The sequence below is a fragment of the Anguilla rostrata genome, chromosome 2 (assembly GCF_018555375.3).
Source record: "Anguilla rostrata isolate EN2019 chromosome 2, ASM1855537v3, whole genome shotgun sequence".
Taxonomy (NCBI): domain Eukaryota; kingdom Metazoa; phylum Chordata; class Actinopteri; order Anguilliformes; family Anguillidae; genus Anguilla; species Anguilla rostrata.
The window spans coordinates 55824998-55852759 of NC_057934.1; the positions used below are offsets into that span (position 1 = coordinate 55824998).

The window sequence follows — 27762 nt, forward strand, 5'->3', positions numbered from 1 at the left end:
AAAGTGCCTTTGGGAGGGGAAAAAGTTTTAAAACACAGCCCCCTGATGCTGATAGGTCGCAAAGGGGGGGAGAGGGCAGGCGTGAGACAAGAAGAGAAAGAATCAGAGAAAGGCAGAGAGGGCAGAAAGAATAAATGAGTAGATGAGCAACATGAGGGCTGAGGTCTTGATGTGGTGAGAAAGAGAGAGAGAAAGAGAGAGAGAGAAAGAGAGGGAGAGAGGGGGGCAAGGCAACAGTGAAGACCTGTCAGGGGAAAACAGTAGAGAAAATAACAGAACAACTCACAGATAAGATTGTGACGACATAGCTGATGGACATTGAGCAGAGACTCCCAAGGGAGTTGGAGAGAAATGAATTTTATTCATACCTCTTGACCGAAGGACAAACCATGACATGGGACCTGGTCTAGTTTCACACAGCCGATGTGATGTTTTTTCTGCTACTCTCCGGGGAGCTACCTTGTCACTGAGGTTGACAAAATGAGGCTGGCAGAGTTCCTTCAGCTCACCTGTATTCTGACTGTGGTAACAAGCGGTGTTTGTGGTGAGCTTTGATTAATGCTTCCAGTTCTCTGTGGACAATGTATAGCCAGTCCTCTCAAATGGTATCAAACTGACATTGTATGGTAACATTTGAGAGAACCTACTGTAACTGTGCAAACTACAATAATAATATTAAGGAACAGTCCTGCTAATCTTAAGCATGTATCTATTTCAAGACAATTGCATTGTTTATTACATATATAATATTGCATATTTTTTCCTCATTTGTAAAATACATTTACTAGATGAATACCCTTGCCCCAAATGGGCACATGTCCACCTGGCCAGTCTACGATGTTATTGGATGTCAACTTTGCCATCTTCATGGCTGAAGGCACAGGAGGTTTGCCAGCGGACAAGTGGAGGTGATCTAGCCAGGGTCAACAGCACTGAAGACCAGTTCTTTATCCTCTCCTCATTCCCCTTGTGAGTAACCACTTTACATTGTGCTCTTTTTCAGTAATTGGTTTTTAAGTCATTGCGTAATGGTTGAAATGATTGCCATTAACCACTGGCATTTAAAATGTTTTTTATTGTTGTGATCACACCTTTGGATGCATTAGCAGTTGGTTCCTATGCATGGCTGTGTTCATATGTGAATGTCCTTCTGGCTGCCCGTGTGTTTGTGTGTGTAGGGGAGCCGGTGTGTGGATCTGGGTGAAAGATGAAAGAAGCAGAGATGCAGCCGGGACACAGAGCTACCAGCAGTGGGAGAAAGGCAGAGGAAGCCAGAGGCTCTGTGCTCAGATGGCCCTGGGGTCAGCTGAGCAGTGGAGGAATGCTACATGTAGCAAGGAACACCGCTTCCTGTGTGAGAAAGAGGTGCCAGGTAAAGACTGGTCAATATCACCATTCTCTGTCTCACTGTTATTTTAATAACACAAGATCCGTTGCCTGCATCTGGCTGGCTATGGGGCATTACTGTTCCTGGTATTAAGAGTGTGTATGTAGCAAATGGCAAGGGACCATGTATACAGGAAGTATTATACACAATACTTTGGAAAGGTTTCTATTTCCTTGCATGTAGTAAGTAATCAGTAGATGGGCATATAGGCTCAGCAATTCATTTTCCTCTGTTCTTATTCTCAAGAACCATATATTGTACTATGCTGAAACCTACACTGCATGTTCCGTACAAATAAAATAAATATTATTTTAGAAAATATTTTCATCGCATGATGTTTTTGTTATCCAATACACGTGTATTATGTCTTGTATTTTATGTGAAAAACAAAGTTACACTCAAGAGGATGTACCCCTGCTCTGAGAAAATGTGATGGTGTGCAATAAGTGATTGGGTCCTCATCTATTTCTTGCAGTTTCACTGCCCTCCGTGGATGCCTTCCTGACAGGAGTCCCACTGATGACCAGGGTGTATTCCCTGACCCACGTCCCAGCCCTGTCTGCTCCCCCAGATGTGGGGCAGCGGAGAGTGAAGGTGCTGCCCATCAAACTTCAGCTTTCCCTTAAGGAATGTTGGGTTAGGGAAATTAACATTAGTAGAAGTGCAAGTTACAGATTTCAAATCGTGGTTCCAGAATAATAAGACATTATATTTTTTGGCATTTTACATTATGTAGCACATTAGCCTGTAATAATGGTTCTTCCAGAGATTTATGAGTTGGAACAGTTTAATAGGGACATCACTGTTAAGCATAACTGCTAATATAAGAATTTATTAGCAATCTTTCACTGACAGTTTTAATTCTGCCTATAAAAATCTGTTCTGTAGCACTAGTTTTCATTTCACTGCTCGTAATTTAATTTCTCATTGTCGGACACTATGTTTTTTCATTCATGCTCAAAATGGTGTAGTACTATTTTGATGTAATTCTATGTTTTACCCAATGGCTTTACCCAAAAAATCCCACATTTATCAAATGCAATGCTATCTGTCATTTTTATATTTCTATTTTTGCATGAATGGTCAGCTTCAGGAGTACACAAAAACTAAAATAAGTTAAATGCACTACCATTCAGATTTTCTCATGATACAGTATTATAATAAACTTCTTTATTGTTGCGTATGCCCAGATGATGTTGTTCCCAGGCCTCTGGTTCAGCCATGCTGGGCAGGTGTTGTCCGTGCAGCTGGTGGTGAAGCCCAGTGATCAGCGCACCCAGGCCAGAGTGCAGATCCTACGGCCCTACTGCAGCCCCAACCTGCACCTTGTACCCCCTGGTAGGCCAACACAACCCAACACCTGAATGTGTCCAGTCAAACTGTTAAACCACCTATGTTACTGTACCTTTTTGCACAGTAGTACTTTTCCAGTGTGTAACTGTTTGGCTGTTTCTCCAGGGTTTGGGGGTGGGAGTTCATAATCTCCTTCAATTAGCTCTGCTGCCCAGCTTAGCCTTTTCTCCCAGCAGTCCAACCCTCCTTCTCCTTCTCCCTCCCCAGGCTGCAGCTCCCTCCGCAATCCCTTCAGCTGCTGCTCCCTGGTGCCCCTGTGTAACACCACCGGTGGGTGTGCCTTGGGGCAGTACTGGTGCCACCTGCTGGAGACCTGTCTGCCCGTGACCAGCCCCTGCAGCCCATACGACTCCTCGGCCGGAGGTCCCACCTACCCTCTGCCACCCCGCTATCCTGCTGTGGTGCCCTTCTACCACCTGGTGGCTGACATACCCCTCAGTTTGCTTCCAAGCTCTGAACCTGCACACATCAACGTGAGTTTCCTCACTGGCCTGTTGCTTACATGTGATTACTGATAGCCGAAAGTGACTGGTTCATATGTGAATGAGACATTGTGGAAATAATCAAGATCTTAACACAGAGATCATGCAGTAAGTGAGTTTTTGCTTACACTGAGATGTTCATAAGAACTGGTCCTAATGTGCAATGATTTTGTGTGGCAAATCCAGATAAGGTTCTCAATGCTGATTAATGCACCGAAATATAGATTTGAGCATGCTAACTGTGCCAATATGGACTCTGGTTTCTTTTGACCTCTATCTTGGAATGTTTCTGCTATGCCTTAAAACAATATTCTTGCTGTTATTGTTTCTCGTTGTCCCAGGTGGTGCTGCCAGAAAAGGAGATCAGTGTATATCCGGATGATATCCTGGCAGTGCAGCACACGGGGCCAGTGGGAAGCTTCTTACAGTGTTCCAGCAGCTCTAGGTCGCCATGGCAGCAGAGTTATCTGTCCCTGCAGGGGCCAGAGTGGGGTGGCTGGTGGGAGGGGGGACTGTCTTCTGTCCCGGCTGAGGAGCAGTGGTTTGACGGGGTGCTGTGTGACCTGCGGGTGCTCTATGCAGACACCCAGCATGGTTACGCTGTCTCCCCGATGCTGAGTACAGAACAGAATGACCCCAGCGGCTACACCTATACGGGGACGACCAGTACCCCAGTGAGGACCACCCAAGCCAGAAATGCATTGCAAGCGGAAAGTCCTGTTTTGGGTCTCTCCATTGTACATCCTGCATTGAGCAAGGAGGGAGAGATACACCTCCCTGTCAACATCCCCACACTGATAGTTATCAAAATACTGTCGGGGTCCAACGCCACCAGCACATGGTCAGCCCCCGTTTCCCAAACCGGGATCCCTTTTGAATCCTCCTGCCCCCCCGTGCTGTCAGTGTCCCACCGTGGCTGTGAGAGGGACACTGAAGACACGCGGTTCTCTCAAGCTTCGGTGGTGCTGTCCACCCCGGGGTCCCACATCCTCAACATCAGTGTACTGAACCATGTCAGCTCTCAGAGTGTGTCGATAAAGCTGCAGGCTCACTGGCCAGTGGCAGGACTCAGAATGCAGCCACACGGAGACCAGAGGATGCTAGTGGATGTTCCCCAGGTAACACATACAGTACTGCCTCTGCTTCGCCTCATCACACTAATTTTGGAATATTGGAATACCGCTTGGGAAATACTTTGGCAAATGTTTTTGGTTAGTCTGAACACTAATAATGTTTGCTTTTATTTTTCATTAAGTTCCTGGTTTTTGTTGTTAGAGTGTGCTTTCTTTTGTACATGGCTACAGGTGTTCCAGGCATTCGTAGACAGTGGCTCCTCAGTGAAATACACCTGGGTCATTGACAACCTGGTCCAATTTGCGTATGAAGGGCCAACATACAGTGTGGTCTTCAAGAAGCCAGCAGAATACAAACTAAGTGTAAGTTAAGCTTGATTTTTTAAATCATTTTTTTATTAAACAAACTGTAGGAATTGTATTTCCAAGTAAAACAATGTAATAATTCAAGATACAGCGAGTCATATACACATCTAGTTAATAAGTGGACTAAGCTTATTAGTTAATAAGCTGGACTGAGAAGGCCAAATGAAAGTAAGGAAGCCTGCACACTGAACTGCTTCATACACATCTTCATTAGAGGCAACATTTCAATCCCAGTGGATCTTCATCAGGTCACAGAAGACACATTGTCTCTAATTAAGTTGTGCATGGAGCAGTTCAGTGTGCAGGCTTTCTTCTTTTAAATAATATGATAAAACCCTATATCATCCTGTATCATGCTTCAGGTGACAGCGGAGAACCCTGTGAGCTCTCAGTCTCTGGTGGTGAGGCTAACTGTGGAAATGATGAGTCCCCTGGCCGATCCCACCTTCCACTCAATAAAGGAGGTCATTGCTGTCAACACTCAGCAGCTTTTCACTTTCAGAGTCAAGGTGGACATCTCCATCGGGATCACAGTCTGGTAAATGGTTTTCTTTAGCTGCTGGGATAAGAAGCTAAATGAAACCCATCTGGATCTCGAGCATTTGTTTAGTCAAAAAATGATTCATTCATTCATTGAGTTGCCCATGGTTAATCAAGCCTTTCATGATGCACTATCAAACCAAATTAAAAGACTTATTTCAGTTATATTTGTTGGCATATGAATAATTATATTTCTGAAATTAACTTCACTTGTAAAGCACTATCCATGCTATTTCCTTACCCATAATTGTTTGTCGGTGTACATTTATCTGATCAATGCTAAAGATAATTGTCTCCCTTGTGAACAAAAAGCTAGGCCTTGATTGGCTTCAGACCTGAGCTGAAGGGATGTCATGCATCTGAGTTTCAAAGCCCAAAGATTACCTCTTGTGTGAGGTCTGCAGCCAGCCCCTTATACATATTCTGGGTTTGCTAGTAGCATAAAGGAGCAAAGCCAAGCCCCTCCTTGTAGCAGTAAGAAAGCTGTCAGTGGTTCTGACTTATACTTGGACTCAGATTATGAATTTTACATTATTTAAAAAATGAAAATACCAGTTATTTTTCCTCTTCAGGGGAACAGCATGATAAATCAGCTCTGCACTGTAGATTATAACTGAATTTAATTAGTCTAATGTTGCAGAATTTCCTTTTGTAGCTAAATCAATAGCAGGCAACACTGAGCAAAGTACAAGAAGCCTGTATATCATATAGATTTTACCCTATAATCAGTTAAATGGCCCTTATTTTTCTGCACTGTTTTTCATATATGGCCATTATTTCTATGTATTTTTATACAACAATGAGATAAAAGACAATAATGTATCTTGATTAATAATAATCTAATATACTGAGTATATATTAAACTATTAGTAATTTTATCATAGTCTTAAAGGAACTTATAAGTTCATTGTATTTCCATTGTATTTCATTCGACATAATTTAGTTATGACAGTTATATAATAGTCTTTACCCCATGGGTAGACTGGGACATTGAAATGTTTAGCCGCCTTTATAAGCGTTCATGTGCAAGCTCTAATGCCTACGTTAGAGCTTGCGCAGTTGCCAGGGACAGTGAACAAAGAAATGCCCTTTGAATTCAATCTCCAATGCTTATTGCTCAATAGGTAGTTTTCCACATTTTTCTCACCCTGCACCCTTGTCCTCTGGCAAAAAATATATTACATAACTAAAAAATTGTCCTATGATGGCACTATTTACTTCCACATTAATTGTCAAAATATGTGTGTGTGTGTGTGTGTGTGTGTGTTCAGATTACTGTTGGTTAAAATGATCTTTTCCTGTAGGTGGGATTTTGGTGATAACAGCCCAGGGGCCAACCACTCCTTTCCTCCCCCATCTGAGTCTCAAGGTTCCCAGCTGGAGCATGGAGTGAGGCAGATCTTTTTGCAGGACTCCATCAGCCACACCTACAAACAGCCAGGTGAAAACTTTTTTATGCATACAAACTTTAAGCAATAAACAAGTGCAAATACAATACAGAGACTTATAAGGCATTTTGAGGTATGAGACATTCTGTTTGTTTAAATTATATTATGTCTTGACCTCACAGGTAGAGATTTAGCTTCCATGACTACGTGAATATAAGTGTTACGTTACCATACACAGTATTATGTGTCTATATATATGTCTATATATAAAAATATATGTCTATATTTTTATATATTTACTAATTTGCCATTGTCTTTTTTTGTCCTGAAGATGACTACATGTTGAGAGTCCAAGTCTTCAACAAATATGACAGGTTGGAGAAAACTGTGCTGCTGAAAGTGCGGAGTCCATTGGCCAGGCTGCACATCTCTCCCTCTCTTCCTGTCCCACTCGTCAATCAAACATTTGACTTGGAAGCCCTTCCATGGCCATCGCCATATGGAATATTGTACAAATGGAACTTTGGAGACAATTCCAAGGAAGTTAAAGGATTTGATCGCAAAGTCAGCCACATTCCCAGATCAGCAGGTGTCTACAATGTGACAGTCAGTGCCAACAACACACTGTCGGCTCTGACTGCGTGGATGCTCGTGGAAATCGTGGAAAAGATTTCTGGTGTCCAGCTGAGCTACAATGGACCATGTGAATTAGGTTCCACCACTGCAATCAAAGGTGTTGTGTCTTCTGGAACCAGTCTCCACTGGAATTTTGACATGGGTGATGAGTCTGTGTTTACAAACCTCTCTGATGGCTTTGTTTCTTATACCTACAAGTCCCCTGGTAATTACTCTGTGAGAGTAACTGTGGTAAACCCAGTGAGTCAAGCTGTCCAGCATTTGAGAGTGGAAGTCTATAAGTTGATTGTTCTTGGGATTCTGCCTTCTGGCTGCTTAAAAAGTGGAGAGGAGGTTTATCTCAGAACACTTGTGACTGGTGTGATTCCCCTGTTGACATTCCATTGGAGTTTTGGGGATGGGACTCCTGCATCTGTTTTCAAGGGAAATTCCCAAGTTGGGCACATTTACTCAAGCCCAGGGCAATATAAAATAAATGTCACAGTTTTCAGTTCTGTGGGATCAACTTTTTATTTATCTTCCATTTGCATCGAGGCCTCCATAACTGCCTTAACTTTGGAGTCTACAGTTGAAGCTGTAGCAGTGGGTAAGGAAATCTGCTTCAATGTGTCAGTTTACCCAAAACTGATCCAGCCCCACAATGTCCAGTTTCTGTGGTACAACAGCTCCCACGACACCTCCCCAGCCATAGGACCTTCTTATTTCTGCTTTGTGTTTGAAGAGGTGGGGACTCACCAAATTTCAGTGCTGGCAAGTAACAATGTCAGCAACAAGATGGCAAATGCTGCTATTTCTGTCCAGGAGCCTGTGAAAGAACTGACTGTGAAGTATGAAGGTCACAACAGTGCATTGATCATCAACCGTGCTTATTCTTTTTGGGTGGAAACATGCTCTGGAACCAACGCAACTGTTCACTGGGATTTTGGAGATGGATCCCCCATAGATGATGGCTCGTATCTTTCTCATGTATTCACATCTGCCGGGAGGTATAAAGTCTCTGCCACAGCTGTGAATGCTGTGAGCCAAGACTCTGTAACTATGGAGGTGGTTGTACTGGTCTCTGTGTCAGGCCTCACACTGAAACCCCAGAAGCCGGTTTCTGCGGCAGGTGAAGAGACAGTGGTAATAGCATTCACAAATGACATGAGAAATGTTAGCTTCTATTGGTCAGTAGACCCTTCCATCCCACTCCAACCAGGAACATCTATCTTCCGATATGTATTTCTCAAAGCAGGCATATACCAGATTCATGCAATTGCACAGAATGCTGTTAGCAAACAGGAGGTGACCACCACAGTTAAAGTCTTAGAAAGAATACAAGGGTTACACATTATAAGTGAAAGCATTTCTTCCACAGGGTATATACCAATAAGGGAAAATGTCAGTTTGACTGCTTCAGTGATTAGTGGCTCCAACTTGACCTACCAGTGGCTGGTTCTTCAAAATGGAACAAATAAGACTGTATGTGAGGAAGAACATTTCCAACTGTTTGCAGACAAGCCAGGGGATGTTTTGGTGGGGATCATAGTGTCTAATGCTCTTGGAAGAATGGACAACAGTGTTTTGCTCAGGGCAGTGGAACCTGTATCAGGAGTCACAGTGTATACCTTGAGGGACACTGTACCAATAGGTAAGCCTGTGAAGATTTCAGTCAGTGTGGAAACTGGAACCGATCTCCAGTATCTCTGGTATGTAGGTTCCAGCCTGCCCCCTTCTTCATCAGATGTACCCATGCTTGTTCATGTGTTTAGAGACTTGGGACATTTTGTTGTCCGAGTGTTGGTCAGAAACGTGCTTGGCTCCACTGAAGCTACCAAAGAACTGACAGTCCAAGAAGAAGTACAAGAGGTAAACTTCCAGATCAACAGCAAGACAAATCCTTTCATAGTCTCATCCAGCTTCACGTTGCTATTATCAGGGTCAGTTGAAAAAGGAAATGATCTGAGTTGGGAGTGGAAATTTTCCATGAAGAATGGTAAATCTGGAATTTTAGGCAAACAACAGTCAATTATATACTCATTTCTGGATGCAGGGGTTTATCAACTCTCTCTAAATGCTTCAAATGATATTAGCTGGCAAACAGTTTCTCACAGTGTTACTGTCCAGGATGTTATACAAGGCCTTACTTTGAATGTGAGCAGCTTTACTGTCTGTGCCAATGACCCCATTGTTTTCACACCAAAAATCTTAAAAGGAAGTAATGTCAATTTTTCTCTTGAGTTTAGTGATTCCAAATTACTTGCAGACCTGATCCAAAGCAATTTTACAACCTCTGACTTTTCGGTGGGAAACCACACAGTCACAGCAAGAGCCTGGAATCAAGTTGGCACCTCCTCTGTGGCTCTGACTGTACAAGTGGTGGAGAAGGTACTGGGGCTACGACTAGTCAATTGCTGTTCTCTTATTCTGGAATCCATGAAGAAAGTTACCTTCCAAGCAAAGGTCCTGAGTGGATCTCCTGTTATATTCTACTGGAATTTCCATTTAATGGGACTACAACCCTCACGGGCAATTGGACAAAATGTCTCCTACACCCCTCTCAGAAATGGCTCACTGACTGTAAGTGTGGAGGCAAGCAATGGTTTCTGCTCACAATCCTTGAGCGAGACTGCAAGTGTACAGTGGCCAGTCCAACAAGTGAGGCTTGTCTCCGATTCAACACAAATTTTCATTGACTACTCAATTGTCTTTTCAGCGATCACAGACAGTGGCAGCAACCTAAAATTCAAGTGGGAATTTGGGGACTCCATAAAGGGAGCATTAATCACTGAATCACATTCTGTGAGTCACCAGTATCATATTCCTGGCAAGTACATTGTGCAGGTAACTGCTTTCAACAGCATCAGTAAGACCTTGGCACAATTGCCTATTGAAGTCCGAACACTAGAGTGTACCCTCCCCAAAATTTCCCTGGTCCAGAATCAAGCAGTTGTCCTGCGGTCAAGACCAAGTTACTTTGAGGCCAGAGTGGATCTCCAAGGTTGCACTGTGCACAAGGCGATCTACCTGTGGGAGGTGCGCCAAGCTCCAGGATGTAGTGAAGATGACAGATTACGCCTGGATAATGTGGCTGGTGAAACCACGCCATTTCTCATGCTTCCCCGCCACATCCTGGCCGTGGGTTCTTACTGCTTAAAGTTCACTGCTGGTCTTGAGGGTACACCACTATTTCAGCACCAAAGCATGAATGTCACAGTGGTCCACAGCCAGCTGGTTCCTATTATAAAGGGAGGGTCTCACAGGCTCTGGTCAAGTCACAATGACCTACTATTGGATGGTACTCTATCACATGACCCTGATGATGGGGTCCAGGAACACGAGCCCCTGCAGTACCATTGGGATTATGCTATTGAGGTAAGCTTGTCTTTATCGCCTTTTCCAGTAGAAGCTTTGGAAGAAAGTATGAGGCAAAAGTCTCTTCATAAAAATATATAATAATCATGGGCTGATTAACAGTTTAATATTCCTTGTCTTGTTCATTGCTAATGTGCTTAAAAGCTCTTTTATTTCAGCACCATGTTTCATTTTATTTTTTGGCAGAACTCAAATATGACCTTGCCGCTCAGTCCTCCTGCTCTAAGAAATGGAAGCGTACTCATTCTACCCCACAGGACACTGCATCCTGGCAGTGTTTACCTCTTCACTCTCACTGTTCAGAAAGCAGGGAGATCACCTGTCTCCTCAACTCAGTCTGTGAGTCCTAAAACATGAATTTCTTTCCCCTCTTTCACAGTTACACGTGAATCATAAGTGATATCAGCTAAGTCGGTGGTAAAAATGAGAATGGTTGCAATGCTTTCTGTGTCTCTGGTGACTCCAGGTAACAGTGGAAAAGAAGCAGGTGCTGCCGGTTACTGTGGACTGTGTGACCTGCAGCTCATTTCTTCCCTTCCATCACAGCCACAGTCGGCCTCTTGCCCTCTCTGGTCTCTGCCTCTCCCGTAATGGAAACACACAGGTGCTATTTCTGTTACAGTCAATATCAGAAAGTTGGTGTGTTTTTAATTCCTATTTCTAATAATAATCTTAGTGTGTTTTGAATTCGGTTTTTTTTTGTATTATTATATTTATTGTCTAACTTTTTGTGATTTGATGAAGTATTTTGAATTCCAGAGTAAAATACAGACTGTTAATTAAAGATTACATATGCATAATAATCCTTTTGATAACATTGACATTATATCTTGTACTACTTTACATATTTGTAGGGGCGACATAGCTCAGGAGGTAAGACCGATTGTCTGGCAGTCGGAGGGTTGCCGGTTCAAACCGCGCCCTGGGCATGTCGAAGTGTCCTTGAGCAAGACACCTAACCCCTAACCCTTAACTGCTCTGGCGAATGAGAGGCATCAATTGTAAAGCGCTTTGGATAAAAGCGCTATATAAATGCAGTCCATTTACCATTTACCATTTGTATTTATTCCTCTGCTCGTTTTGTTGTGTCTGCAGTACAAGTGGTCAGCAGAGAGCTCAAATAATGAGGTCCTGGAGCTGAATGAAATAACAACCTCTACAGGAGCCAGCTCTCCAGATCTAGTAGTGAGACCAGGTGTGCTGATGGATGGACTAAACTACACCTTCACCCTTAACATATCTCAGCCTGTCCTGGAGCTCTGGGGGACTGCCAGTGTAACCTTACAGCCTCACCATCCACCACGTGGAGGTGTATGCACACTGGCCCCTGATTCAGGCATTCATCTTCTGGAGACTGTGGTGACTTACAACTGCTCAGGTAAAAAGAAAAATGATTGTGGTTACCCAACGGTCGTTTTTTTATGGCTCTCATTCATTTACCAGATTTTATTTCTTTTTGCATTGGCAGGTTGGGTGGATGGAGATGGGGAGCCTGCTCAGCTCAGGTACACCTTACAGGTGGAGGCATGTCCAGATGCTAGCCAGCCATGTCGCCTCCTCACCCTGTACAGGGGCACCCAGCACTCCTTTGGGACCCTGGTTCCTCTGGGTTCCCCTGGTCTGGAAGGCAACCTGTCTGTCATCACAGCACTGGTTCTGGTGGAGGATGGCCTGGGGGCTACTGTGACTGCACTGAACAGGTAAGCAGAGAGTACATTAGATGCATGGAGTTGATATAATAGGAGAAATGATTGATTCTTGTTCTCTTCTCCTGGGTGGGAACAGCTCAGGATCATAGCTCATGCTCTTTCTTTACTCAATACTGTTGCAGAACTTTGACAGTGCAGCTACCTGAGGTCCAGGGACTCACGGGCTGGCTGAAGAACAAGAGCCAATCAGAACTGTGGCCTCTGGTGCAACGGGGAATCCCCCAGGAAGTCATTCCCTATTCCATCGCGCTTACCAGCCACCTCAACCGGGTGGGTGTACTGAACCGGTGGAGGGTATATTTGAAATATGAATTTTGTAGCCGATTTTGTTTACCTGAGCTCTGTGCTGTGCATTGTGTCCCGCTGCAGCTGGACAGTGTGAGTGAGGAGGATCTACAGGACAGGATGGTGATCCGGGAGAACTTGACGCGGGCCCTGGCCTCTCTCCCTGTCTCCTCGCTACAGGAAGCAGCACAGATCAGCTCTGCTCTGGCACAGTGCACGGTGAGTCCATGCACCGCCCAGCAACACTTCTGCTCAATGAGACAACCACTCTCGAGTGTAGCGTAACCTTAGTTACTACCCTGGAACATTTCTTTGTCCTCTGAGTGTAACAGCCTCCTGCTGTGCGATGAAAGCAGCGTGTTGCCGAACACCAGAGGTAAGGGAGGGTTCCTCCCCCAGGCTGGCATGCCCTTTCATCACCGTGTCTTTAATTGGACAGTATGCATTTCTAATTCCTCCAGGCCGTCCCCAGGGAGCTGGCATGTACAGGATGTCAGGACACAGTTCTGAAGGCCCTGGGGAAGATGATTTCTGTGATCGCGGAGCAGACTGAACCTGGTGATGTCACTTCCTTAGATACGGGCAGAAATATTCTGCAAATACTGGGTATGGGCAAGACTACTGCACTCACATTTACATCCCACAGGAATCAATACTGCTTTTCATTTTTTTTCCTTCAGCTCTTGATGTTTTAATAATTTTTAAAGTTCCCTTTCCCCTCAGGCAGCTCCATGGCTGTGGCTGCAGACCCCATGACAACATCCGGGCCAAAAAGTCATCGTGGGTACCTGGGCAGCTCAGAGGCTGCAGTGTCTGCGTATGGCCAGGCGGGGGAGCTGATGCGGGCGCTGATGCGGTCTCGCCTGCGCGGCGAGGAGGCGCTGACTCTGACGGCTCCGCGGATCACAGCGGTGGGGCGGCGCAGCGACCCGGCGGACCTGCTGTGCACGGAGCGCTCAGGCCCCTGCCAGTTCTACATCCCCCGCGGCCTGAGCGCCCAGCTGCGCCAGGAGAGGGAGGAGCTGGTGCAGATCCTCCTGGGCATTGACGGCGACAGCCCCCTCGTCCCGCCGGCGCACCCGCCCATCTCCACCGCGCTGGCCGCCATGGAGTTCGCCACTCCGCAGGGCCGGCCCGTCCCCGTCGCCGACCTCCCCCCCGACCGTGCCATCCGGGTTCTGCTGCCGAGCCGCTTCCCCTCGGAGACGGGCGCAGCCTGCAACCTAACCCTGCCGGCCCGCGGATCCATCAACTTCACTGTGGGAGATGTGCGCACTGACCCCCACGCAGGGCTCTTCCTCACCTTCAGCTTCAGTCTGCTTCCAGGTAGCCTGCCTTGGCCCAACTGTGCCCACAATAAGCTGCATCAACTTCCAGCTTATTAATGCTGTTTCTGCATATAAGGTGCACAAAGTTTATAATACCTCTTCCGCAATTATTGTACAGGGAGAGTGGATTTGGCCTCAATTTGGTAAAAATGAACTGAAAAAAATTGAATGTTAAAAAAATGTTAAAAATGCAATGAAACCAATTTCAATTTCATATGTATTCTCAATTCCATTTAATTGTGTGTGTGTGTGTGTGTGTGTGTGTTAAGGAACTGGCCGAGAGAGCAGTGGCCAGGTGATTATCATGGTGGACAGCCAGCCAGCCCCCTCCCTATCCCAGCATGCCCTCATACGGGAGCTGAACCTCTCGCTCTCTGCTGAGTCTCCTGCAGTGGAGGACACAGTCTTCCTCACACCTCTGTGAGTCCCTTCGATTCTAATTAAGAAGCTCACCCATGTCGGGGTCTGAATAAATGTACGGTCTTACAACGTACATTACAGATGCAGTTATTTATTGTGTGCTCAATGCATGAAAAGCACTTCCCTCACATACTTCATATATATGCAGGGCAGATAATATTTTTATCTTGTATCATACATGGATGTGCAAAATACATTGGTGGTGATTCTTTGTGTGCAATGTGTTCATGTCTGTCTGTATGTATGTTTGCGTGTGTGTACGTGTGTACATGCACATGCGTACGTGTGTGTGTGTGTGAATGTATATGTGCATGTGTGTGTGGGTATGCATATGTATGTGAGCATATGTGTGGGTATGCATATGTATGTGTGCATGTGTGTGTGGGTATGCATATGTATGTGTGCATGTATGCGTGCATGTGTGTGTGCATGTATTTGCTCATGCAGGCAGAACAGCTCAGGACAGGAGCTGCATGTGAATGTGAGCAGTGTCCTGCATGGTGGCACGGTGCATGCGTCGGTGTGCGTGTTCAGCTCCCTGTGCCGCTACTTCAACCTGGAGCAGCGCCGCTGGAGCAGCCAGGGCCTCAGCCCTCTGGGGGGCAGCAGCCCCCGCGCGGCTCACTGCCTCACACAGCACCTCACCCTGTTCGGGGCCAGCCTGTTCGTGCACCCCGACGCCCTCGTACTTCTCCCCCCGGTGCGTCTCTCCCCCGGTCGCCCTCCTGGAAGAGAGTTAACGTTAGCGTTACTGACCGAGCACGGTGTCCTGCGGTTCCAGCATGAGCCACAGGGAGACAGCAACAGACTTCCACTGAAAATGCGCCTGCAACACATCGCTATCAGTCTCACTGTGTAACAGCTCAATGATAAGAGGAAAGGGCATGCCATTTCAGTGTACTGATGTGTTATTTAAAACCGAGCCCATTTAAAAAGATGAATTGACCTCAGGTTTATGTCCGTCATTGTTTTTTTTTTTTTGTTTTTTTTGTCGCTAACAGCCGGAGGGACCTGTGAGGAACGTGGTGGCGGGAATCGTGTGCGCCGTACTGCTGCTGATACATCTGCTCATTGCCCTCATCTCACACAAGCTTGACCACCTGGACAGCATCCGCTCTGGCCTCGTGCCGCTCTGCGGGCAGTCGGGTCGCTACCAGTACCAGGTCCTGGTCAAGACTGGCTGGGCCAGGGGATCTGGTAAGGGCTGTCCTTTAGCGACCAGTCATCTACCGCAGGGAAGTACAATAAGACAGTGTAGAACTCCGAGAGACATCTGACGTCAGGCTGCAGGAGGGCGGGGATTGATGTCAAAGCCAATATTTAGACAGCCTACCCCCTAGTCCAATGGAGAGATTTGAAAGGCAGAAATTGTTCGGCAGCGTTGGTTTCCTCTGGGTACTCTAGTTTCCTCCTGCGGTCCAACAGATATGCAGGTTAGGCAAACTGGGTGTGGGAGTAAATGGTGTGTGTGCCTTGTGATGGATTGGATGGATGGATGGACTCTCCTGGGTGTATTCTTGCCTCTTGCCCAATGCATGCTGGGATAGGCTGTAGCCCCCCTGTGACCCTGATAAAATAATGGATGGAAGGCTGATGTATCTCCTGTACTCCAGACCTGTGCATGTGATGAGCAAGGCTTTGATACAGGGCTTAGGCAGGAACACAGACATTTCTTCACAGGGAGAGCTGTGTGAAGTTATACACCAGTGTGTGAGGACTGCAGGAGTGTGAGGAGGTGTGTGTGTGTAGCTGTGGGGTGGAGGGAGTGGGGGTTTGGGGCACAGAAGCAGAATTCCTGGCATTCCCCTCCCCAGGCACCACAGCTCACGTGGGAATCAGTCTGTACGGCCTGAACAAGAGTGGGTCACGGCACCTGCAGCGCGAGGGGGCCTTCCAGAGGAACGCCCTGGACCACTTCCAGGTGGAGACCGATGCCAACCTGGGGGAGATCTGGAAGATCCGCATCTGGCACGACAACACAGGTGCATTCCCCACATCTTACGCCTTATTTATTTATATTTTTATTTCATGAGCTGGAAACACTTCAGCACTGAGCAGAATCCAGGGTTTTCCTGTGTGCAGATTTATGTGCTTGGCTCATGTCCCTTCTATGCGTGTGTGTTTGTGTGCGTGTATGTATATATATTTTTTGTGGATGTACACATGCATGTAAATGTCTGTATATGTGTGTTAATGTTGCCATATGAGTGCTAATGTTGTTGTGTGTGTGTGTGTGTGTGTGTGTGTCCCAGGTCTGGACCCTGCCTGGTTTCTGCAGCATGTGGTGGTGTGGGACAGACAGACAGACAACATGTATTTCTTCTTGGTGGAGGACTGGCTTTCTGTGGAGAATGAGAAAAATGATGGGATGGTAGAGAAGGAGGTGCTGGCTTCCTGTAAGTGCACATCTGTGTTTGAAATGCCATGGAATAGTCAACATAAGTCTATTTAAACACGTCCACCCTTAGAAATGCATGCATCATTGCTAATATCAATGTCAATATCATATGCATTTCCCACCCTTACCAGTATTGCATGCAACAGTACTCTCAGTAACAGTTTATTCAATAAGACATTTGTGACTTGCATTGGCCCACCGCTTTAGGCCCCCAGGATCTGCAGCAGTTCAGTCGGGTCCTCAGATCCCAGCTGGTGTTTGGCATGTTTGAGCGCCACCTATGGGTGTCGGTGTGGGAGCGCCCCTCTCACAACAACTTCACCCGGGCTCAGAGAGTCACCTGCTGTGCCCTTCTTCTGCACCTGTACCTGGCAGTTGGGGCAGTGTGGTATGGTGCAGCTGGGAGCAAAGGAACCAGGTACGTACTGGGCTACCCTTCTCCTTAGGTCTCCTTAAGACGAACTTGGAGTTTTACAGGTACTTTTGTGCACCTGTGTGCTCTGCAGTGGCCCTGTATCAGTCCTGCTCCTGCTGAATGCAGAGACTGTTGCCGTGGGGATGACTGTGGCTGTCCTGGTGCTTCCCCTCCACCTGCTGTTCTGTTTCCTGTTCCGAATGACAGCAAGCAGCAAGGTGAACCCCCGTCCACCACACCGCCCTCTGCTCCTCTCACCCTGGAACACTGTATGCCGATTACCCCACCAGCCCCACATGCTGTTCTTATGATTCAAATGTAATATCACGCTGTGAAAAACATTTGCACTGGCTTTTTAATTTTTTTTGGATGTATTTGAAAGTAGGAAAAACCTGAGCGTGTCCTTTATGTCTGTTTCCTAGGTGACAGTGGATGAATCATCACCGCCATCCCCAGTGTCGCAGACAGTAGAGATGGACGTTTACCTGAGCCACTCTGAACAAGCCAGCTCCTACTTCCTGTCCTTGCCTGGGGGACTGGACTCTATCCTGGATGGAGTATCTCACTCTTCAGTAATGGATCTTCATGGAACTTTTTTCCCACTATAGGATCAGTTGTGTCATTGATGTTAGTCTGCTGAAGTTCAGAACCAGGCTGTGTCACTTCGCATTGTGAACTTTCAAATGAATGTACCTTATGACACTTGTCAGGATGTAAATGCCGGATTTTTCTCAACCTGGCCCACCGTGTGAGACTGTTACCCTAAAAAACAAATGAGTTTTAGCAAAATGACTGTGCAAAAATGACTTTTTGAAATCTGTTTCAGGAGTCTATCGGAAGCAAGCAAATAGATTCAGCACTTTGGAATGCCTCTAAACTGGGTGCTGAGAGGTTAGAATACACCCGTACATCACTGTGTTCTTACTACTACAATACATTTAGTAGATTTCATGTTTGTGTGGGAGATTGTGAAACCTTTTAAACCTGAGCCTCAATAAAGCTAAATTATATTGTCTTGCCATTATTTGCATTGCATTACTTGCTAGATTTGCTTCATCTCTTAATAATCCCTGTTTGAGTGTACAGATTGGTATTTCCACGCTAACATGCTTCCCCTCCTGTTTCCCTGTCCTTTCCCACAGAGTGGATCAATGGGCCTCATGTGACAGCATCTTTGACCTCCCGGAGCTGCAGGGGGTGGCGCCCCTGGGCCACGCCCGGCTGCTGAAGAGGAAGAAGGCTCTGCTTCAGCTGCGTCTGGGCTCCCCGGCCTGCTCCCTGGACCAGCCCCACTCCCTCTCGACCCCTGACCTCGTCCAGTCTAATGGCCTCCAGCACAACCCCCTGACGCTCTCTGGTGAGATGTGCCTTATCCACTAGACATAGTCTGTTGACATGGTTCACCCTACAACTCCCCCCCCTTCCAGAACCACGTTTCTTCATGCTTACCTCTTAGTCGTAAAGGCAGAGCAACTTGAGTACAGCAAGACAGTTAATTCCACAATTAAATACTAATGGCACAATAAAACACGTAGAGCGCTTGGATCCAAAACCTTGCTGCTCTGCTCTGGAATATAGAATATGGAATATGGAAATGCTGTGTTTACCATTCTTCTTCACGCTTTAAACAATTATGACATTGGTATGAAATTTTCCTGAGACAATAATTTTCATGGGACAATAAGGAATCACTTCACTAGACTTAAGTAGACTTATTTGTTGAAAATTTACAGGGTTAGGTATTATTTTGGAAAAAGAAAATGAAACAGAGCTCCCAATTGAATCTCTATGGACAATATTGTTTAGGTCCAGTTTAATATGGGAAACTAAAACAAGACTTAACCTACAGGTATCCCAATCCCCAAACATCCAAACTTATTTTGGACTTCTCTATTATTGTAACCCTGCTGAATTGTGTTAAAAAACTGCCTTGAACAGGAAATAGAAATTGTGCAGTTACCAGAGGGCAATACAAAAGGACTTCAATTTGATTGACAGCAACTTACGGCCCATCCGCTGTGGGGCTTTGCCTAAATGGTTGCATTGTCTGTGATCCCAGAGGAAGACCTGATCCAGTCCATTGCCACAGGCGCAGCAGTGGCCAGCAGCTCCTCCTCAGGCAGGGTGACCTCTGACAGTGGCCGCTATTCCCCCTGTGACACCGCCACGTCCAACAGGTCAGTTCCCCCTGCGTGAGCAGCCTCAAGAGAAATGCCGCAGTCACATGCAGCAGAGACTTTACCACGAGACATCCAGGAAACATTCTGTTTGGCCTGTGACCCCTCGTAATAGGGGGTTTTTATATAATGATTTTTTTCCCCTTTGTTTGGAATGTCCAATCATATATATCAGTGCTCACTGCACAGAAATGATGACACAGATATAATTCAGGGGAAGAGTCTCCACGTGCAGCTTAAACGATGGAATTACAGGCACCTGATCAACCAGCAGGGGTTGGCAGTGTGTGATGAGATGATGTCATCCAGGCCAAATTAAATTCTTCCTTCACTGGGTGCTGCTCGAGCCAATTGTGCATTGCCCTTTGCAGCTACTGTGGGGCCCATCCACGCATTAGAACTCCACCTTAAAATGATGAGCTACTCAACAGCCCCCATTAGATATTTTAATTAATGAGAGCCATAAATGTTTATGGCCATTATTGTGTAGACCTGTGGACCTGCCTGGACCTCCCCTACAATGACATCATACGGACAGCAAAGAAAAAACATCTGGCTTTGTGATTTGCAATTTCTTTCCACACTGCACTTAAGAAAATAATCAAACCCGGACACAACCATCCATTTCCATTGTTCCAGCTGATCATTACTGCCCTCATACTGTTATAACTGCTGCCAAGTAATCAAAACTGTGATCACCCTCACTTGTAACCGCTGACAACCAATCATTACTGTCCTCCCCTCTTTATCTGCCGCTGGCTAATCGTGAGCTTTGAGCCAAAGTGCCTGTGTCTGTTCCAGCCAGGAGAGCTCCTGCAGCGGATGGTCTGAGCTGAGTCAGGAGGAGCCCCCGTACAGGACTGGACTCTACAAGTCACCCTCCTCCTTGTCAGTGTTCACCGCTGCCAGTACCTTCCTACCCAGCCCCTCCCCGGACATCCTGGGAACCTCCTCCACCACACGAATAGGTAAACTGGGACCCTGTCCCTCACCACCGGTGCTTTTCAGCACACATCTACTGTGGCAATAAACTCATCCACTTTCAAACTGATACTTCTTATAGATGGTTGGCTATTCTTTTTTTACTGCCTTTTAGAAAGTTTGAATGAATAGTCATAGGCGACATGCAGTGAGAAAAATTAAATACTGTTATGTAGTTATGAATAGAAATGGCCACCTTAGTGTTTAATTCTCCAATGAAACTGAATGAATCATTGTATTGCCTTCGGGCTTCAAGGTTCCTAGGTCCTCAGACTTCACTTCAAACCCCAGCAAGGTTTTGCATCTGAATAGCTCTATGTGAAGTAGTACATTCATTTGAGACACCTGCTGTAACTGGTCTTATTCATATTTTCAGAAATACTTCTGTAAAAGTGGCCTTGAGCTCTCTTTCATTGAGACTAAAGAGTTCACTGAAGTCTCTCGCTATAAATTGAGTGTAATAGAATTGGGAAACGGTCCTACTGTCCTTCAGTTTATTTTTCTAGAGGTTTGATGTTTTTCAAACTTGACCTGAAAGCATTGTGTAAGTTACATGTGCCTTCACTGGATTTATACCTGTCTGCTTGCTATAGACAGTACCCCCAGTTTGCCTTTATTTCTGCTCCAGTACAATATCTTGCTCCTGACTGACCTGGCTCTGCCTCAACAACAGTCTTTTCATATTATGCACATCTTGTGGCTTTATGCCTTTTACCAAACAATATTCCTGCCTTCAGTTCTTATTGGCAAAAAACATTCAATGTTGGCAGGGTCAACTTCAGGTTAAGGCTATCTGCCTCTATCTGGAAATTTTCATTATTTTTTGGCACAAAGGGATTGCTTCCCTTCATATTTTGGTGTCATCATCTAATGTGATTTGTCAAGGTCATGTATATATAATAAACACTATTCTCTGGAGAACTACAATTCCTCAGGCACCTCGTTCAAAAGCTCTTCTGCTTATCTGTGTACTATGCTGAAGCCAGTTTTGAATCCACTGAGAACCAGCCTCTTTCCTGGGACACATATTAGCTGAATGAGTCATTAGCATGATAACACAGAATTTAAAAATTAAAAAAAAAAAAAAAAAAAAAAAAATATATATATATATATATAATTCTACCGTAAACCAGATCTGTGTCAAAGCATTATGCAGCTTCATTGAAAATATATTCTGGAAATTTGTCACGCACGGTTGTGGAACGTTGTCCTGTGGAATAATTTTTAAACAACAACTACTATAATATTTTATGTTGATCTTTATTTATATTTTGATCGTTATTTTGCATGTACATTTGCATTAACTAAGATGATGTCACTTACTGTGTATCAGAACTTTACTTCCCTTTTTCCAGCTATCTTTGCTCATGGACTGCAGGATTAATACTGTTAACCTCTATTGCAGGTGTAGCTCGCAGCACCCCTGGCTGGCTTCTCCCCTCTTGGGTCCTGGGTGTGACCTACCTGCTGGCCGGGGTGCTCCTGGCAGCGAGCGTGGCCCTGGTGGGTCTCTACGGAAGCAGCTTCTCCAGCTCTGTGCTGCTCATGTGGCTCATATCGGCTGTCTCAGCCTTCCTGACCTCCGCCCTGCTTCTGGAACCTCTCAAGGTGATCTGTCAGGAGTGCTGCCACTAACGCCCATCACATCTGTTCAGAGCGACTAATTAAAATACGTCACTCTTAAATATGAATATTATCAGCCAAACAATTATAATATGAGACCTGAGGGTAGAGACCTTCATTCACTGAGAGATTAATGAAGCAATTTTACAGTTAAGAAACTGCTCATAGTCTACAACATAGCTGGGTATGGAGCAAATGGAACAAATTGATTGAAGTTTTTTTTCTTTTTAATGAATAAATAAATAAATAAAAAAAGTGAAGACACTGTGAGGAGATTGCTGTGATGAAAAAAGTGGCTATGTTTGTTTTTGGAATATATTACTGGTGCTATTATATTCTCCATTTGTTCATTTCACCATGATAATAAAGATCTTCTGAAGTATGGGTTGGTGGGCAAAATTTAAAAAAGGAGTACTGCTGGACTGTTGTGTTGGTGATACACTTTTGCGCTTCCTGATAAAAGTGATGTCATTTCCTCAGGTGTGCCTCCAGGCACTGTTCTTGGCTGTAGTGGTGAGGCCAGTGGACCCGGAGGTGCAGGAGCGGCTGGGGCAGGAGGCTGCGGTGAGGAGGGGGGCCGGAGAGCTGGGGGGCAAAGTGCGACCCCCGTGCGGGTACGGCCTGCTGCACGCCAAGGAGGAGGCGAGGAAGGTCCGCGCCCTGAGGTCGCTCATGAAGGTACGGCCTGACCAAAGCACACTCAGCTGCAGTGAATTAGCAAACGCGACGCTAACCACTCTTCTCTCGGCTTCCGGCTTGTTTTGCGCTGCATGTTGTTACGATCGAGCGCAGGATGCCATGTTAATCTATGCTTTCTCCCTGCTGACAGAGCTGTTTGGTGCACATGCTGTTCCTGCTGGTGGTTCTGCTGGTGAATTACCAGGACAGCACCCAGGCTATGCATGGCAGGCTGCTGCACTCTGCTATCAAACGCTCTCTGCTTACAGCTCCTCCCGGGGTGCTGAACCTCAGCTCTCTGACACAGTAAGGCTCCCTCTTTCCACTCTTTTATGCGTCATCTGCTGATCAGTATCCCACTTTCTTCTGTTTTACTGACTTTCAGTGACAATGTTTTTACCTAGTGTTTTGCAACACTTCACTTTGTCACCCCCCCCCACCCAAAGCTATCTAACATGAAATCCCCCAAACAATACATCTAATTTCTCCCCCCTCCCCTCCCCACCCCACCCCAATCCATCCCATCCCATCCAAGGGAAAGGAAATGAAAAACATTCAAATTAGCTTAACCAAGGAGTAATAAACATAAATATATATAAAGGGGGGAAATCCTGCTTTCACTTCATAGTTTTGTTCAACTTTTTGCTCTCAACTACATATAGTCTATTAAATTAGTGCCATGTGAATTTGGATGTTTCCAGCTCAGTCTTCTGTATGTGTGGTGTGTGTGTGTGTGTGTGTGTGTGTGTAGGTGGGCTGAGGCCTGGCAGTGGATGGACAGTACCCTTGTACCCTACCTCTATCAGAGCCCCTCCCTCCACTTGTTGGGGTTGCCACGGATACAGAGAGTACAGTCACAGGATGGTGAGGCCCTGCTGCACTCAAACTGCATTCAAAGATGCCTTGTAACCCAAACACTGGATAAAGCCCGGGGTCGCTTTTGTGTGTGCCTCAGATCACATCAGTCACTTGCTAGCCTAGTTACCAAGTACCTCGTGGTTTCTTGCAAGCTAGTTTGAAAGAAATGTTGACAGCTATCTTGGAGCACATCTGCATTTAACACCCGTGTGAACTTCCATATGACATGCAGGCCATTGACTTGGACAGCACATTTTGTGTAATAAAGAGAATGTGTTTTTCCGTGTTATCTTTTGCAAGGCTGTGGTGGCAATGTGACGGATAGCCTGGGATTTGGGAGTGCCTTGTTTGCGCCAGTTGTCCCCGCTTCCTCACACGCGCCATCTGGGGAACAGAGAGACTTGGCACACAGCAGCTGCTCCGGACGCCTCCTCTCCTGGTCAGACATCAATGAGCTGCTGCCTCGCTGGTTCCTGTAGCTCCCCAGCCACGCCTGGCATATGAAGGCATGTTTCCACGCCCTAATGGTGTGTCTGTTTGTTAGCGGCAGGGTCAGCTCTGTGTTGTCCCCTCTGCAGGCTGTGGCAGCGACCCCAGCACGGGGGGGCCAGTCTGGGGCCAGACACGGTGCGTCTGGGGAACAGCAGTGAGCTCACCCGCCAGCTCCTCTCTGGCCTGCGGAACACACGCTGGATCGATGCGACGTGAGTCACGCTGTTTGTTTTTCAGACGAGCGTGTTTCTCTTTACGCTCAAGTCCACATATGTGGTCTATTGGCGGTGTGTTTTCTGTTCTCCCAGGACAAAGGCAGTGTACGTGGACTTCACGCAGTACCACAGAGAAACGGCCCTCTTCGTTGCCGTTACTGTCATGCTGGAGCCGTCACATGCTGACAAAGTACTCACCACCGTCTCCATAGAGCCTTTCCATATGTCACCATCTCACTCTGCCCCTGACTTACAAATCGCCATGATGGTAAGGGCCACAAAAACACTTGACCCAATGATATGTTCATCTTCATATTGTCCTTATTCTTATATTCAGCTGCTTCAGCTGTGAGGTCAGCTGCTTCAAGATAGTTCATTTTTACCAGGTGCTGCTGCTGGTGTTTGCCCTGTCCTTCCTGGGCAGTGAGCTGTGGGCAGTGGTGACAGAGCATGGTCGGGGTCTGCGTTATGGCCGCCAATGTCTCCAGCTTCTCGTGTCTGTGCTTTCATTGGCCACCGCGGTGCTGCGGATTTCCTTCCTCTATAAGTCTGCCTCCTGCCTCTCTCATCATGGCTCCCAACCACAGACCTTCACCAACTTCCACAGCGCCGCCCTGTTGGCTCGGATGTCCTCTCAGCTCTCAGCTCTCTTGCTCACCTTGCTGGTCCTTAAGGTATGGCAAAGAAGCGTGCTATATAATACAAGCAAAAGCACAACTTTGTAGATGATACTATATTGGGATGACTCATAAAGACTCAGTAACCTGTCAGTTGTTCATATATAAACTCAGCTGTGATGAGTCTTGAGAAAGGTCATGGGTGAAAGGTGAAATGTCGATTGCAGATGGTGGGCGTGCTGCGGTTTGTGCGCCGCTGGGTGGTGTTTGGCCGGGTCCTGCTGCAGGCCTGGAGGGAGCTGTGTGGCGTTGTCCTCATGCTGGTGCTAATGCTGCTAGTCTTCTCTCACACCGGCAGCCTGGTAAGGTGGAGATTAAGCTCAGGGCTCACCACAGTGCACACAGGATTTTGCACCTGAACATACAGTGCTGGTGATTGAACGTGTGTCTGTGTACTTTCGCGATAGAACATTTCTGCTTTTTGCTGTCCCTTGCAGGTAAATATACTGATTTGAACACTGTGACATTATGATTTACCCATCGTCAGCTGTGCATTTAGCAAGATCCCAAAATAAGCTTTTTTAAATTGCTGCATTTTCTTTCTCTCATTCTGTTTGTGTGTGTGTGTGTGTGTGCGTGTCAGCTTTTCTCCAGCTCGGTGGAGGGATTCAGGACTGTGGGACAGGCGAGTCTTACCCTGGCGTCTGCGCTACGTGGGCGGGCAGTCACCCAAAGGCTGTGTGAGAGACACCCAATGCTGGGGCCCCTGTACTGCCTGTCTGTGGTGGGCGCGGGGCTCTGGGTGCTGGGCCGGCTGTGCGGGGCCATGTTAATGCGTTCGTACAGGGCCGCGCAGGCCGAGATGTACCGCCCAGCCATGGAGCCTCAGGACTATGAGATGGTGGAGTTCTTTATCAAGAGGCTCAAGCTGTGGATGGGACTCAGCAAAACCAAGGAGGTACTGAGCAGATATGGCAAATGTTCTCATGAAATCAGCTTTTGACATTCATATTCAGTTTTTGTATTTTGAAGTGACCAGTTTTTTGATATTTCACAAAACTGAAATTAGGAATGTGATTTCGCTCACTTTCTTGTGTACTTGTTCTCCATCCAGTTCAGGCACAAAGTGAAGTTTGAGGGGATGGTGTCACCACCCTCCAGATCCTCCCTGGGGTCCCAGCTCTCCAGCCTTTCAGTCCACAGTCCAGTTGGGCCACGGTTGGCCTCTGCCCAGTCCCTGGGCTCTGAGGACTCCAGCCTATCAGAGAGCTACGATGTCCAGCTCTACCTGGACCGGCTGCTTCCCACCGTCAACAACATGCTGTCCCAGTTTGACCGGGTCAATCAGCTGACCGATGACCTGCACTGCATTGAGCTGAAGCTACAGGGGGCCCAGAGCAGGATCGCCCAGAAACAGAAGCAACAGGACAACACGCGCAGGAAAGCTTGGAGGATATCAGCTTCGACGCCCCCTCCTCGTGCCTCCCCTCCCTCTTCTCCTCTTCCTCCTCCTTCTCCTCCTCATCAGCTTCCCTCTCTTCCATCCTTCCTTTCCTGCAACCCGACTATCCCTTGCACGCGCACCATCTTCTCTGAGTCCACGCTGCCCTGGCACAGCCCACACCTGCGCAAGGCAGCACACCCTGCCGTGGCAGACGCCAGCGTGCCAGTGCGCAGGGTCTCCGGTGCGGATGCTGTCAGTAGGCGAATCCCAGGACGCAGGGCCTGGCATTCAGGCTCCTCCCATTCTGCCGATGCTGCCCAGAGGTCACCCCAGGCAGCATGCGGCTCCATCCGTGCCCGACCCTGGAGCGAGGAGGGGGGCAGGAGTATGGCTTGCGACCGGGCACCAGTGAAGAGGAGAGCATGGCATCCTGAGGAGCCTGAGATTGTGGGTTCCACCCCCGGCAGTACTGCCAGCCAGTGCTGTGATTTCTAGGGGGCAACTGTGCATCTGTGTGGTAGATACTTCTCAGCCCTGGCGGTTTTGGTATAAGTAGAAAACTTAGTAGAAAAAAGTGTCAGTACAAGGGGGTTCAGCGCCTTCAATGTGAGCAACCCCTGCTATCCAAAAAGCAAGGAGAACAAGAATAAAACATTTTTCAGTACTACAGACAGAGACTGAGTGGCTTCTTGGCTGGGAACAGTGAATGATTGTGTTTTCTTTATGCAATGACATGACTGGTATGGATGTTAGCACTGTCTAACTGGCCTTATGACATATGACACTGGCTGCCCAATTCTGTTTCTGCAGATCTATTGTCCTATGGCTTTTCATTTCAGCCCTAATTTGGCACAACTGATTGCACTAATTAGCAGCTCGACGAGATATCGAGCTGTCGAATGAGGTGTGATTTGTTAGGGTTGTGGTGATGGTAGATCTCAAGAAACAGGGTTGGGCAGCTTGTCTATAAAGTGTGGTTGGTGATGACCATTTAAGGTTCAAGTTTCCTGAGTGAGCAATCACAGGTCATCTGGATTGTGTTTCAAAGAGGAATTCCAATTCATAATCTCTGGGGAGGAATGAAAACCATAACTTTGTTTTGCCAATGTTTAAGTTTTTAAGAAGTTCATTACCATACAATAATTAACTGTTGCTAATCATGTCATAAACAACATTTTCAAGTAGACATTAGTTAAAAAGCCGGTGAAGATGATAGTATTCCTGACGCGCACACACACCCTGTGTGAGATATGCAGATATAGTAATGTTGTATGTCAGTAACATAGACTTTATAAAATGTGATGTTCATTACAAATGTGTACTCAGTAAAAAGAGGACATGGCCTCATTGCTGAAAATAGTGTGTTGTGTTTTGGTTTCTTTGGCATATCGATCCTTTATGTACAGATTCTGGAATGAATTATATAAACATCTTTGTACATGTTAATCACATTTTTTAGCATTCATTTTGACAATATAAAACAATGCTGTAACAATCTAATTAGTTCATAAACCTGGAAATACTCACCTTTAAATTACATCAT

The 27762-nt window shown here is 46.4% G+C and overlaps 1 protein-coding gene across 1 annotated transcript; it reads left to right on the top strand.

Annotated features, from left to right (window-relative positions):
- The first annotated feature begins 101 nt into the window (after positions 1 to 101).
- Positions 102 to 27578, top strand: pkd1b (polycystic kidney disease 1b). The gene is made up of 42 exons (XM_064323232.1): positions 102 to 544; positions 789 to 969; positions 1179 to 1372; positions 1863 to 1981; positions 2578 to 2725; positions 2948 to 3213; positions 3564 to 4340; positions 4527 to 4658; positions 5024 to 5199; positions 6506 to 6642; positions 6921 to 10579; positions 10766 to 10918; positions 11046 to 11183; positions 11675 to 11957; positions 12048 to 12279; positions 12411 to 12558; positions 12658 to 12792; positions 13035 to 13179; positions 13297 to 13899; positions 14171 to 14321; positions 14769 to 15021; positions 15323 to 15518; positions 16136 to 16303; positions 16574 to 16717; positions 16927 to 17137; positions 17226 to 17352; positions 17557 to 17706; positions 17961 to 18025; positions 18277 to 18491; positions 19194 to 19311; positions 20113 to 20279; positions 21698 to 21900; positions 22396 to 22593; positions 22745 to 22899; positions 23345 to 23457; positions 23752 to 23890; positions 24030 to 24155; positions 24252 to 24426; positions 24545 to 24832; positions 25003 to 25137; positions 25419 to 25733; positions 25890 to 27578. The coding sequence occupies exons 1-42, from the start codon at positions 481 to 483 to the stop codon at positions 26712 to 26714; spliced, it is 12327 nt and encodes a 4108-aa protein (XP_064179302.1). The 5' UTR covers positions 102 to 480; the 3' UTR covers positions 26715 to 27578.
- Positions 27579 to 27762: the final 184 nt, after the last annotated feature.